Below are 15,148 nucleotides of genomic sequence, written 5' to 3' on the forward strand. Positions count from 1 at the left end.
AACTGAGTAAGCTGAGTATGCGGCTCAGAGAATCCATCATTGTGACGACCAGCCGTGCCTGTCCTGTCAACAGAAACACACACACAGACACACACACAAAGGAAAAGGGCTGAATACGAGGGCAGAAAAAGGGAAGTGAGCGTTTTCTAGACTCTCTTCCTTGTCTCTGTAAAATATATTCATTTTTGCCCCCCCTCTGCTGACTTCGCCTTCCTTTCCCTTTCTTCGTTTCTTCTTTTCTCTTCAGTTTCTTTACACTCGCTCTGGTCCACTCCGTTCGACTCACCCCTCCTCACCCCCCGCACCCCTTCTCATTTCTTCCTCTCTCGCCCCCCCCCACTCCTGCTTATCTCCCTCCGCTTTTCCACAGTTCATCATTATCTCTCTCTGAGCTCCCCCCTCTCATCCATCACCCTAAGCCACAGGTTTCCCTCATATTACTGGAGAATGGGCCTTCATTTATCAAAAAGTGGAACACACACACACACACACACACACACACACACACACACACACACACACACACACTCGTACATTCGTGTGTGTTTGGACACACAATTGCATGCTGTGTTGTGGTGGTGGTGTTGGTGGTGGCGGTGGGGAGGTGTGAGAGCTGTGTTGTAATTTGACCTTGTTGTTTTTCTGTGTGTCTCTGCAGACTGGAGTGCCTTGGCCTGGGTTTGCCTCATCACAGTGAACCTGTACCTCAACCTGGTCCGAGAAATCAGCACCAATAGATATGAGATGTGAGTCTGGGACGTAGAGCTGCGAGCTATCAATTATTTCCACTATCAATTGGTTGATTTACTGATAATATTTGTCAGTATTTTTTGTTTTTATTTTTATGTTTTAAATCTGAGAAAAGTAGTAAATCCTCACATTGACGAAGCCGGAACCAGAGATGATGCTGATGATGTTTAATTGATTATCAAAATAGTTGCAGATTTTATTTTCTGACGATCCACTAATCGATTAATCAACGAATTATTTCAAATGTGCACAAACATGTTCTGTCTCTACATCCACCGCTGCGTCTTCCTCTAAATGTATAGTTGTCTCTTGTTTTGTTGTGGCCGCTTCCCTCTGCGTGTGTCTTTATGTGTGTGTATGTGCATGTGTTTGGTCTGCCGGAGCATGTGTCTCCCCGCAGAGCATTGACAGCCCCCTCCTCCTCCCAATCCTCCTCCTCCTCCTCCTCCACCTCCTCCTCCCCCTCCTTCTTTTCTGTTCCAGCCGACGCTCTAATTGAAAAGGGAGTGAGTGTCAGCCGTTAAGTGTGTGTGTGCGCGTTTGTGTGTGTGTGTGTGTGTGTGTGCGCACCCATCTTCACGCTTTGTGGCTCTCTGTTTCTGTCGCTCAAACTCCCATGAGCGCTCTCCGCAGCGCGAGTGTGAATTTGCTTGTGTGCGTATGAGATATTTTCTCATTTTCCGTGCCTCGCGCGGATCTTTGTGACACAAACACATTCTAAAAAAAAAAAAGAATGCATGCGCTCTGTGGGCGGGGGAAGAAAAAAAAACTTTAACAAGTTAGCGGCAACTCTGTTTTTAGGCAAGTCGATTGTTCATGGTTGTATCCTGTAGATGCGCGTAGGTGTGCACACCCCTCCTACCCATCTGGGTGTGAGGTTGGTTAGGCCGGTAAAGGGAGGTGGCCCCCCCCCACCCCCTCCGCCCCTCTTCCCCATGGGAGTTTCCCTGCATTGATTAGCAATAAGCCGGACGATATAATGGTGTTATAACTCAGAAGGAGACGGCTTTATGGGTGCAGGGATGGGGGCAGGCTAGGGGGCCAAAATCGGCTTCGGAGCCTCGTCAGCTGCATACCTCTCATGGGTCCAGAGGGACTAAGGTGGAAGGAGGATGTGTCTGTATTTTTGTGTGGGGCTGGTCACACAGAAAAAAACACTCAGGCACTTAATAGGTTAGAGCGAAGAGAAGACAGGGCGTCAGGGGGGTTGTCGTGTATTGACTGCGCATAGATAAGCTGTATGTGTTTCGGCAGGCGGGTATGAGGCTTTGCATGCATGCACAATTACCCCTCAGCCCCTTAACCCAACCTCCCACCCTCTCTCTCTCTCTCTCTCTCTGTCTCTCTCTCTCTCGCTCTCTCTCTCTCCCACACACAGAGTGACGGCACAGTGTGATGGTTTATGAATGAACAAATCGCCAGAGGAGATGGAGAACGGAGGCTGAATGATCTAAGAGTGATTGAAGTGGATGCAAGAGAGAGGATGGGGAAGTGTGTTTGTGTGTGCGCGCATGTGTGTTTATGTGTGTTTGAAGGGCAGATTCAGGCAAAAAAAAGAGAGAGGAAGTGGTATTAGGCAGTGAGAAATGAGATTGAGCCTCAGGAGGAAATTTCTATATAAGCTTGCGTGTGCATGCGTGCGTGTCTGCGAACGTGTATGTGCGGTGCCTGCAGGTGTGTGAAATACAGAGCATATAGCGGTCCTGCTGTGCCTCATTAAGCCCATGTTGCGCGCGGCTCCGGACCTCGTCATCTCCCTCTCGAAGCGCTGCGAGTGTGTGGTGTATGTGCTGCAGGCAGCTTGTCTGTGTGTGGTGTGTGTCTGCGGGTCTGCGAGCTCTCGACATTGATTTCCTGACAAGTCTCCCCCCCCCTGCACCAATCGTCACGCCACGGACTGGCAGCACTGATTTCACCCTTTATATCTCTCCTCCCACCACCACCACACAGACTCTCTCTCTCTCTCTCTCTCTCTTTCTTTGTCTCTCTCTCTCACTCTCGCTCCTTTACTCGCTTAGTTGCCTTCTCTTTCAGCGCTTCCACCATTTCCTTTTTTTCTCCCTGTTCTCCCCTTGTTTTCCCCCTTCTCTCACACTCCCTCTTGCGTTTCATCTAAACTCTCTCTCTCTCTCTCTCTCTGGATCTATACATTTCCTATGTCACTTTCCCACCCACTATTCTGCTCTATTTAAACCACCAGCCATCTCTCTTTTCTCCACCGCCCTCCCACACACTCGCAACACTGCTGTCCATCACATGAGGGCAGAGGGGAGATACGGTGTGCCCCGGTGAAATCAGAGTGAGAAAGTGTGTGTGTGTGTGTGTGTGTGTGTGTGTCTGTGCCGCACAAGTCGAGAGGGATTGAGTGTGTGTCAGCCGTGTCGCCACCGCTCGATTGACCACACTTGGACCAAGTCAGTGCAGGACTTCCACTCTATTGACCGGGCAACGCTGTACGCTCTATAAAGTATCGACGCCCACACCGACGCCCAAGACACTGGAGCGCACACCTCATCTGTCTGAGACACACACACACACACACAGAGAGAGATTGAGATTTTCCGAACTTCTTAGAAGGCCGTCACTGATCCTGTCATTTTTCATTGACCGCCAGTATGAGCCTCTCCAGCTTTCTTAACCCTTTTCATTAAAAAATAGCCTATTTGTGCAGTAAAGTTCAGTATAGCCAGCTTTGTCCACATATCTCGTGGTCACTAGCACCTGCTGAGCGATAATCCACATCCTGTTTGTGGTTTTGATGCAGACACATCCTCTGTAAATCATCTTTTTGCACAACAGTGAGGGTAATTATGGTTTATATTACCATGAGTAATTGGCAATCTTGCCGTATAGGCATTTGTCTGCACCTGAAAAATGACCCCGAAGTGAGTGCCAACAAAGAAGAAGAAAAGAATTGATTTAGTCATAGGGTTTTTTTTCTCTCAGGGGCAAAGCTCCCTGGTCTCAGTGCTTTATAATGAAATAAATGTCTTTCTTTTATCAGGTTGTACCATCTGATGGCGTGGGGGGTGCCACTGGTCATGGCCTCTTTGCCACTGCTAAAGGGTTACTACGGTCCCGCAGGAGCCTGGTGGTGAGTACAGCCGACGGTCCAGCTATACAGCATAGTTTCTTTCAGCAAGCCACAGCGGATTTTCTGTTAAATGTCCTTCCTTTCAACGAGGGCCACAGCACTGGCCTCATTCCAGCTCCCTCTTTCATAAGATTTTATGTGATCAAAATTGGCAATTATCAGCACATCTTTGAACAGTAAAAAACGCCGCCTCAGACCCTCCAGTTCTTGTGGTGAAATAGGAAAAGGCATTATTTGTTTGGAGGGGAGTTAAAGGAGGGAGGAAAAAGGGGAAGAGGCCGAGGAGAGGAGAGGAGAGGAGGCGGTGGAATGAGAATTGGGACAGAGCCTTAATCTCCGGGCTCGGCTCTCTCTTTCCACTCTCGGCTTATTAATAGCTACAGCTGCACAGCTTTTCCCCTCCGCAGTCACACAAGTCTCTCTTCCGCTCACGCTCTCCCTTTCCTTTGTAACCCCCTCATCGCTCTCTCTCTCTCTCTCTCCCTCTCTCTCTCTCTCTCTCTCTCTCTCTCTCTCTTTCCCCCAGCTGGATCACAGACGATCACGTAGCCTGGAGATTTGGGATGTAAGTAGACCCTTTCAGCGCCGGCATCAAAGCTTCCCCCACTGGGGGTGATGGGGAGGAGGAGGGCTGTCTCTGCGGGGAAATGTGAAGGGTTGCATGTCAGGGGAGCCTGCAGGGTTTTTTCCCTCTTGGTGTAAGGCCAAGATGTGTGTGTGTGTGTGTGTGTGTGTGCACATGTGGATGTGCCTGTCTCTGCCTTGTCAGATTTAGGGGAGTTGCTACACTGTGTATTTAAGTGTTTAGGACGGCTATGAAGGATTATGCCTGTCTGCTGCTTTCTGCAACTGGCCCTAAGTCTGCAAGGGCTCTGCCAATCCCCCGGCACAGACGCTTAGCCACACACACATGCACACAACAACACTCTGCTATGAGCCAAGGTAATCGCGTTGCTGCTCGCAGCATCAGCAGGGAATCAATCTTTCTAAACAAATAAGCATGCACACACACACACACACACACAGGCAGACTCACACACACACACACACACACATGCAGAACAACACATAGCTATCAGCTGCGCTAAACGAGCCTGCGTCTCTTTTATCAGTGCTCCTCTGCTCCCCGGCTCTTTCTAGTTTTCCACGCTGTCGTGGCCCAGGGGGACGAGTAGCTCAGAGGATCAGGGAATCTTCATTAGCTCTAATTACATCAAACCAGACGAGAGATTAGAGGCCAAGGCAGCAACCGTCAAGGAAAAAAAAACACATACACTCAAACACACACGCCGCCGACAGCTTGCTGGGAGCGGCGCAGGAGAGCAGAGGTTTTAGTATTAAAGGTGAAAAGTGGAAGAGGTGGGAGGGGAGACATACGGGGTACAGTTAGAGAGACGGGGAATTACTCAGCAGGAGAAGGAAAGAGGGGCGGCATAGCAGGACGGGAAGGAGAGAGGAGAGTGAGAGAAATAGATTGCCCTCGTCCCTGCCCACGCCCCGTAGTGTGTCTTCATCAGAGTTCAGCGAAGCGGCGCAGACAGGACAGAGCAGCAGGCGGGGGAGGCTCGGAGGAGGAGGTGGAGGAGGACGGTGCGAAAGGGGACGACAGAGGAAGGAGAGTGAAAAGCAGAGGACAGCGTTTTGTGACGGAGGTGCAGAATTTCAGGGGTTGAGTCAGCAATTGGAAGCACTCGAGCTTAGCTGAGTCACCGCTCTTAGAGGTCCCCGTCGGTGTGTGTCATGGGCCGCGCGGTCAGACATGGCACGGAAAAACGGAGAAAATGACGTTCACAAATGAAAGCTTATAATTAGCAGGGTGGCTCTAGGGAGGTCAGTCAATAAAGCAATTTGGTCCAGATTGAAATATCTCAACATTGATTGGATGGATTGTCATGAAATTTGGTACAGACATCCATGGTCCCCAGAGGATGAATCCTAATGACTAGTGACCCCCTGACTTTTCCATGAGGTCGACATTTTTGTTTTTTAGTGACATATCTTGGCAACTATTAGATCGGTTGCCATGACATTTATTACATATATTCATGATGTCCAGAGGATGAATTTAATGTATTCAACTAACTTGTCCCTCTGGTGCCACCAGCAGGTTAAAGTTTTCACTTATGTAGTGAAATATCTCAGCATCTACTAATATGGCACAAAATTGTGTGTAGACATTCATGGTTCCCAGAAGATCTATCTAAAAAAAGTCACAGGTGACCTATGTTTTTCGTGGTTGTCCGTCCGTACCATTCTCGTGAACGTGATATCTCAGGAACGCCTGGAGGGAATTTCTTCAAATTTGGCACAAACGTCCACCTGGACTCAAGGATGAACTGATTAGATTTTGATTGTCAAAGGTCACTGTGACCTCACAATACACATTTTTGGCCATAACTCAACAATTCATATGCTTATTGTGACAATTCACATAACGTCTAATAGGATAAAATGATGAAGTGGGGACATTTTGGACTGACATGGACGTAAACTGCAACTTGACTGGTTGGTGGTAGGGCTGTGTATTGGAATCTGGCGATACGATATCATGATACAGGGTAACGATTCAATATATTGTGATATATTGCGATACTGTAAGCAAGGCGATATATTGCAATTGTTTTCAAATCTGATTTTAGGAAAACGGTCCTAGTATAAAGAACACACCACTGTATGAGTAAAACAAAGTAATTATTTGAAATGGCTACTATGGGGACTAATATCATCACACATGAATACAATTGGACTCATTGGATCCACAAGAGTCTCAGTTTTCCAGTCATACTTAATTTACGTAATTCTAAAACTGTTTAGGGACCCCATGCAGAAATATTTAAATACACCATATTAGAATAGATGAAAATAACACATTTGTACTACATGCAAAAATCAACTTGGTTTTTGCCCAAAACTGCATGGAATTAGCATAAAGTGGGCATGTCGGTAAAGGGACCCCTTTGAAAATGGCCATTCCAGTTTTCCTCGCCAACATTTAGCGTAACTTTGGAGCGATGTTTAGCCTCCTTGGTGACATGCAAGTATGACATGGTTGGTACCAACTGATTCCATAGGTTTTCTACTTTCATATGATGCCAGTATCTTCAAAGACAGAATTCGGGAAGACGGGTCTGCCGGTGGGCCATCCGATTAAAAATCTATAGTGTTTTGAAGAAACGATACAGTATCACAAAACATAATATCGCGATACTCATGTTTATCGATATTTTCTAACACCCCTAGTTGGCGGAGGCATACAACTGCAAGACTGTAGTTCAATTATTTTATTTTTTTAACAATGTCTTTTGGAATTTCAAGCATTTTTAGCTCAAAGTAGAGAGGTGACAGGAATAGATGGATTGTCACGCAGTCATGTTCCCGTCAGGATGACCTTTTTCTTCAAGTGCTATCATCAAGTAAAAATGTAATTTTGTCAAATACTTATGACTAAATTCCTGCAAAACTAATGATCAGTCTCAGCTGTACTTTATGTTCACCACTAACTAGCAACTGATAGCATGCTAACACACTAAACTAAGATGATAAACATTATACCTGCTAAACATCCTTATGTTCACATTGTCATTGTGAGCATTTTGACTGTAGCATTTAACTCAAAAGTACATTCTCACAGAGCTGCTAGCATGCCTGTAGACTTCCTTTTAGCTTTTACATTAGTACATCTGGTGAGGCGCACCCTACACACCCTGCTCAACCTGGCCTTTGTGTCCCCTCCTCCTTTTCTGTGTCTCGGTCTGTCCTGTCCCCGTCTGAGTGGTTGAACAGGTAGATCGTGATCTTTCACTCAGCGGTAGGATCTTGTTTGTCAAAGTTGAACACTAACCCGCACAGACGGGTCCCTACAGTACTCTCATCTCCTACCGAGCACTTCAATTAAGGCTCCTTTCATCCGAGCCTCATTCTTCACTTCAGAGTGGTACTGGAGGGAAGGCCAGGCTGAGGCCGAGAGATTGAATCTGTGCTCGTCTGTGATGATCTTTCTTTCTGCCAGTTTCAGGCTTCCACTCTCGCTCACTGTTGTCCTCTTAAAACCCCTCTCTGTTTATCCATCTTTCTTTCCATCCCTCCCTAGTCCATCTATTGGCTGCAGCCTCGTTCTGCTATTTCTTTCATTCGCACTATGACCTTATCCTTCGCCCCGTCTTTTCATCGCCCAATGCTTATTTCTGCTCTTTCTGTTCCTGACCCACAGTCGTCTGTCTTCCATCCACCTTTCCATCCTCACCTCTATTCTCTTCTCACTTTTATCATCACCTGCCCACTCCGAACCTTCCTCTCCCTTTCTCTGCCTCTATTTCATTCTCTCTTTCTCTCCTTGTCTCATCCTTCGCCTCCTGTCTCCCGTCTCCCTCTTGCTCTCGCTCTCTCTCTCTCCGGGTAGTGCTCAGCTGTAGAGCACAGCGGACTCTAATGGCAGATCATTATCATGCTAATTAGAGCACTTTGTAGCTGCCGCCCGTCATTCTCTCCTCCTCGCATCCCCTCGCGCTATCGTTAAAAAGGCCACCCCCTCCTTTTTTCCCTCTCCACCAACCCGCCCACCCCCCACCTCGTCTCTCCATCATTAACGGGACGTGCGCTGGCGTAATTGGACGCTGTTTATTCCAGAGAGCGGGTTATTAAATCACACCGAGGTGACGCTCGCGCAGGTCTCCCCCCTGAAACGCTTTCATCATTGTCCCATGCCATTATTAAACCTGCGTGGACGCGCACATACACACGCGCTCACACACATGTTCAAAGAGGGTATTCTTTGTATATTGATGTTCCCTACAGGACGTGAAGGAACACGATGTGTAAAAAAAAAGCAGCCTTTCCCTCCCCCTGTTTCCTTCTGTGAAACAAACGGCTACCATCTCGGATTCCCCTGCCAATGAAAAGTTTAATTTGATAATGCTCAGTGAGGTTTTTTCGACCCGCAGGCTTGCAAGACAAGTGTGGACGAAGTTAAATTAGGCCAAGGACCTACTATTTGCCTTTTTAGATGCTGCTCAAAGTTGCAGTTTCTAGCCCACATGTCAAGGACTTTTCCAGGTAAAGTGTTGGACATTTATTCCCAATCCATTTTCCCCATCAGTGTCCCCGTATTTATGGGTCAGAGCGAGATTCAGTCTCAAACGTTTTTTTTTTCCTGCGGATCATGATAAGGCCTGCGATGATTACTCTTGATGTGCTTTCTTCCTCTGCACAACCTGATATGCGTATCACGTAGGTGCATTTGGCCGGTGTCCCCCCGCCTGTGCCAGGTGCTCGGGAGGACTTGGGTGTCGCACAGCGCGGCTTCGACTGCTCAGAGTTACTGAGGCTGAACAGAGACGTGGTGGCCAGGAACCTGTCTATCAAAGCGAGACAAAGGCCTGTTTCATGATTACAGGGAGAGGTTGAAACTCCTCCGAGCTTACATCACCTCCCAAGAGGTTGCATAACGCAAGGCTGCCATTCCAACAAATCCATCACCCCCGGTTCCCTCGCTCGTCTCGCTCTCTTTCATCCACTCAGAAAATACCTGACATGTTTTTCTCCTCCGCGCCTCCCTTGATTGTCAACCCTTCATCCCATAGGAATGCCATGCATTTCCGGTTGTTGTGACTTTTAACATCATCTTTTGTTCTTTGTCAACCTCTCTCTCTACTCACTGAAACTATGCGCGGTATGGTCCAGGGGTGCTGAGTCAGGCCTGTTCCACTCTGTGCTGGTTTATGTGCAAAACTGTGTGTCCTCTGCATCACCTACAGTATTAGAATAATGCTGTCCAGTGTCCACCAGCTAAACCAGGCTCGGCTATACATAACATTATTGAATATTTGCTCGTGGTCAATCTGACTCTTTCAAAGAGCTTTAAGGGAGGACTTGAGGAATGTTTCATGTTTAAAATAAAGCAGCAAGATCATTTATAGGCTGAATAACACAAGCTTTTGTCCAGCCGCCAAATCATATCCAACAACAATGGCCATCTCAGGTTGCAGTCCGGCAGAGGAAATCTCTAAATGAGTTTCTCTCTAATCAGTTTAGACAGCCCTAATATCTCAACATTGGACGCCTAGTATGTTATTACGTCTTATCATGGTATAAATTCCATTAGGATATATGATACTCTACTTGTGGATTAAAAATTCATTAAATGCCGTGGGTTTTTTTTTTTCTTCATTTGACATTTTCTTTTGGCCCAAAGAGTACATCAAACCTCCTGTTCCTCCTCCTGAAACAGGACCACAAGGAGACCAAAGAAAAACAAACAGAAATGATCTTTTAACAACATCGCTCATTTGCAATTTCCTTCCTTACGACCTGCTCGTGTTTTGTGCTTTTGCAGATGGTACGTGCCTCTGTTCAGCCTCATCTTCCTGATGATCTGCTGCTACGCCAGGATAATCTGCGTGGCCAATGCGAGGGTGAGTGCTCCACATGCGTGCCGCCCAAGACACTCGTAATTTAGCTGAATCCAAGTGCATTGTGACCTTTTAGAAAAGTGACATTAGTGAAAGCTGACATCTCTGAGAACACAGACAGGACTGCTGTTTGTTTGTTCTCGTATTTCTCTACTGTCAAATATTCTCACAAAAATAGAGTCAAGAAAAAACCCTTGTATGTGTATGATGTATTGTTTTAAGGTAAGGAGTGAGTTTCAGGTTTAAATAAAATTAGAATTTGTGTTTTCAATAATCTATGTTGTAGAAACAATGCTGCTCCAATAATCATTTAAAGGATAAATCTGGTTTATTACAGCTTGTGTCTTTATTTTTGCGCTTTTGGGGGCAAAAAACACAATAGTTCAAACAACAGGTTATTAACAAGCCAAACAGTTTGTCAGGCAGGTTGTTGCTACGTGATTTAGAGGTAGAACTGAAAGAACACAAGTAGTTCATAGTTGAACCTGTCGGTTTTGTTTCGCTAACCTCGGGGTTCGTTTGAAACCCGTGTCATGCTTCAAGTTCTTTATTGTCACCTGCAATTACAGAGAAGCAGTCGTTGGCAATGAGAATCTTCGATCTCCCTCCAACAATTCTCATTTAGATATGGATAAAAAGAGTAACTCAGTCTGATGGTCTGACTGCTTTTTAATGAACTTACAGATCCAAGCAATTAACCTGGCGAGTACAGTCGAATGCTAATTGGAAGGAAGCCCACAACTAGAAAAAGTTCCAAGTTGCAATAAGCCCCAGATTGTTCTTTAAAGCTATTGATTAATCAGATAACATAACATTTTTGTGTGTAGAAATGTCTGTGTTAATGTGTTTTGGGGGTCTGTTTTCATGCTACTGATTCTAATTCTATACATAATGGCTTTTACCACCATTCACTTGATCTCAGATGTGAGGATCTCCCACTTTTCTCTGTTTTACATGATTGATCACATTGTGTTTCTGGGCTGTCGGCTGGACAACACAAGCTATTTGAAGACATCCCCATCGCCTCTCAGTGCTTGTATTTTTTCACAATTTTGCGACATTTCTACAAGCTGTAATAAACCAGAATTGTCCTATAAAGCTACTAATTATTCAGATCACATAACTATTTATAATATGCGTGTATTTGTTTTGGTCTTTTTCATATTAAAGGGACGCATCAAAGTCAGAATTCTAATTCAAACTCTACACTCACTGGCTTTAAATTATTCATTAAGCAAAAAATGTCCACCCGTCACCTGTTCCAGCTACTCAGAACAGTCAATTTGTGTAGGTAATAAATTGATTAATTGGTTTACCACTTAGTCGATCTCCTCTCCGTGTTGGCTCGTAGCTCTGTGTGATTTTCCATGCAGGGTGCAGCCGGAGCCCAGAGGCAGCATTCCACGCAGTTCGCATAGCTTTCATTCCCCCGATCTGAGGACGCTATGTGGCTGCACTGCCAGTGGAAAGGCGGCGGCGGCAGACACGTGTTACAACAATATGTTCTGATGTTATTCATCAAATACAAAAAACAGGAGTAACGGGGAATCAAAGCCACATCAGACTCACAATAAATTGTCATCGTGAATGTTAGCATTCTTTGTTTGGGGTGGCAATCAGAGTGAGCGATGGAGGACGGTGAGACAGATTTAAAGATAGCCGGGGCTGCAGACAGACGACTTTCGGAGACAGACAGCTAGGGGAGCTGAAGGGAAGGGAACGGAAAGGAGACTACACAGCTCTTTATCATGAATGTGATAAAGAGAATGAATTGAATATAGCTGGTTTGCAACCTGCATCTCATAACTCATTCAGCTCACAGTATTCAGCCGTCTCTCCCCACAACCTCCTGTCTCTCTCCGTATCTCTGTTTTCCACCTTTCTTTTTTTTTCCCTCTCTTTTTCCTTTCCACCTCCATCTGTCTCTATTCCCCGTCATTTCCCCCTCTTTTCCTTTCCGCCTCTATATGTCTCTCCCCCCCCCCTTCACTCTGCCGTTTTGCTTTCTCTATCATATTTATGAAGAGCTCAAGCCTTATCTCTTTTCAGCTGCAGGCTGTCTCACTTGAAAGAATTTCAAAAGCTTTGAAAGCAGGGTAGGTGGCGACGCATCGGGGGAAAGGGATAAAGACGAGGAGGCTGAGCGAATAGAGGTGGGATGTTAGCTGGACGGAGAAGTTTCTCCGCTTTCCAGAGACAGACGGGGGAGAGAGAGAGAGAGAGAGAGAGAGAGAGGGAGGATCGTGGGTGAAAACGACTCCGTAGCTCATTAGTTTACCAAGTCATTTACAACGGGATTATTTAGAAAAACATGGACACATTCTGAGTGACTGTGTGAGCTCATACTAACCAGAGGGATTTGAAAGCTAATGAGTCATTATCAGGCCAGACAGAGAGGTCTGGGAGTGCGGTGGTGTGTTTGTTTTATGGATGCGATTTGTACATGCCCACTCCTTCCCTCTTAAGCCTCACGCCTCAACACTTAACTGACTAACTGTCTGAATTGCTCGACTTTTCGGTGGCGCGGCTTTAAAGAGATTGCAACAAAAGCCGGGGTACGCACACCGGAGACCTGGCCGAAGCTTAATGATATTCCACTTATTATCAGTGTTTGTTGATTTTGATGGATAGTGTGGTGCGACTGGAACAAGTTCGGCTCTAATGACCAAATGGCTATTTTTCTTTTTCTCTCGCTGCACGAACACACCACGGTCACACCATAGATTTACAATGACAATCACGTCAGCGCAGAGAAACCATGGCAACATCGAGTTAATAAATTGCAGAACAGAGGAGCTGTTAGTGCGCGGCGTTCATGCAGCCTCTTTGTGCGTGCGTGTGAAGCTCACACTGGGCCTCCAGAGATTCGTCTGTGATGTCTTGGGTTACATAAACCTTCTGGTTTCCTACGGCCCCCCCGCCCCTTATCCCACCATTACAAATCCCAGTCTTGTGCATGGGTGTGTTCGTGCATGTGAGTGTGTGTGTGTTTTCCTGCGCGCGTCTGTTGACATTTTCCCTGCATTCCCCCGAGAGAGGAGACAGAGGAAGAGCGAAAAAGTATTCCCACGTTCTCTCTGGAGATCTCAGATCTGCCATGTTTGCTCCACTTTTTCCTTTTTCTTTAACACTTCTTCAAAAAAAATGTCTCCCCTTTCCCTACACCCTTTGCCTTTTTCTTCTTCTTCTTCCTCGTGTCATATTGTGTGCGCTGAAGCTGATCAGTTCCCTCTTTTTGTGAGACGCTGGGAGCTGTCTAAGTGCTCCCCTCTGCCTCTAAGCTAGGCACTCTGCTGTGAATTAGGCAGGGATGGGTGAGGAGGTGGGGAGTGTTTTACGTTGGTGTGATAGCCGACGTGATATTTGTTCCAGCTTGTCACTCTAAACCAAAGGCCGCTCCTCTCTAGGAAAAAAAACCCCAACTCAATTAAATGATCAAACCACTATTCTACTTTTCTGCCCTGACCTTTTCTTCCTATTTTGTGTCTTTTCTGCACAGATGCAGTCATGGTTGGGAACCTTCAACCCAGAGAGAGAGAGACGAAAGGTAATGGCCTGTCCGAGCCTCCACATTTCTCAACACACACTTATGCATACACACACACACATGCACGCATACACACACACACACACAGAGCGTGAGGATTAGAGTGTGTGCAGGATTAGCTTTTGTGGTCACGCTGGGTAGGTGTCAAACAGCGGGGAGCAATTTGACCTCTCGACACCTACGCTTCTCCCTGTGTGTGTGTGTGCGCCTGTGCGCGTGTATTTAAATGAGGGCGCGCACGTATGCGTGTGTTTAAAATTTGGGAGCTGCGCTGCCTCTCCGTTCTGCTCCTGACCTTACTGAAACAGAAGGAGACAGGAAAAGCTACCCGTAAAATATATTAATACCCAGAAAAGCCAGATTGCGAAACAGGACATGAGGGGAGGGAGTAAATGTGATGTCTTTTTCCTCTTAGCTTAAAGGGGCTCTCCTCTGATTTTACACACAAGCGTCGGGTTATGCTCGAAACAGAAGTAGTTCATAAGACGCGGGAGGGGGGAGATAAAGGGGATAACGGCACACATTTTCAGGCAGTCTCTCCTGGAAAGCATTCGTAGCGCTGCACTCGATTGTTCACATGAAAGCTGGCCAGTCACGGCGTCAAGCGGGGGTGGATGTTGGATTGTCAGTTTCTGGAAGGTAACAGAAATGGTCGGACACAGGCTCCTCTTAATTCGACGTCGGTCAGGTGTAGAGGGAGAGGGTTTCCAAAGCTATCTGACCATCCGACAAGCAGTCCTGATGGAGTATACTGGCAGCTTAAAGGTCATTTGAGTCATGGAGAGGAGGCTTATTATAGCAAACTAAAACAAAATTAAGCAGTGAAAAAAACATTTAAGTAACCTGAAACGAAACTAAAATTATATTTCATGGTTAAAAAAAAATTACTCTAAAATAAAAATGAATGTAAATTAATTTCGGTTTTAGTTTTTAGCTATAATATATCACTACCGGGAAAAAAAAAAAGGAGATGGCATGAATTTCCATGAACTCTTGTGACGTTGAACCACAGAAATTGAACGGACTTGACATTCCAGGAGATGGTACTATGCCGCAATTGCTTCACATCGGAAACTAAAGTAGCGTGAAGATTAAACGCACTGAACGCACTCTAATGTAAAATCAATAGCCGTGTTGAAATTGGCAGGACAAGAGCTAGTTAGCTGTTAGCAACCGGAAAGCAGCCCAGTCCTGCACGGAGATAACAGCTAACATTAACTAACTCTCGTCCTTTTAGAACAACGGATTTGTTGTTCTAAATGTATAGTGAGTTTACTGCGTCCCAAAAGATTTTCTATCATCCCTGGAACGAAAGGCCACCGTAAAAACAAGTACCGTCACGTTTTCTGA

At 46.1% G+C, this 15,148-nt stretch overlaps 1 protein-coding gene across 4 annotated transcripts in view; it reads left to right on the forward strand.

Annotated features, from left to right (window-relative positions):
• LOC141782424 (cyclic AMP receptor-like protein A) overlaps positions 1–15,148 on the forward strand; it is a 55,796-nt gene that overhangs the window by 10,952 nt on the left and 29,696 nt on the right. For all 4 annotated transcript variants that reach the window (XM_074658789.1, XM_074658786.1, XM_074658788.1 and 1 more), the window contains 5 exons: positions 659–746; positions 3,755–3,844; positions 4,371–4,409; positions 10,176–10,254; positions 13,751–13,798. In XM_074658789.1, the coding sequence (XP_074514890.1) occupies positions 659–746; positions 3,755–3,844; positions 4,371–4,409; positions 10,176–10,254; positions 13,751–13,798 (344 nt within the window). The remainder of the gene's footprint in view (positions 1–658; positions 747–3,754; positions 3,845–4,370; positions 4,410–10,175; positions 10,255–13,750; positions 13,799–15,148) is intronic.

The sequence above is a fragment of the Sebastes fasciatus genome, chromosome 14 (assembly GCF_043250625.1).
Source record: "Sebastes fasciatus isolate fSebFas1 chromosome 14, fSebFas1.pri, whole genome shotgun sequence".
Taxonomy (NCBI): Eukaryota; Metazoa; Chordata; class Actinopteri; order Perciformes; family Sebastidae; genus Sebastes; species Sebastes fasciatus.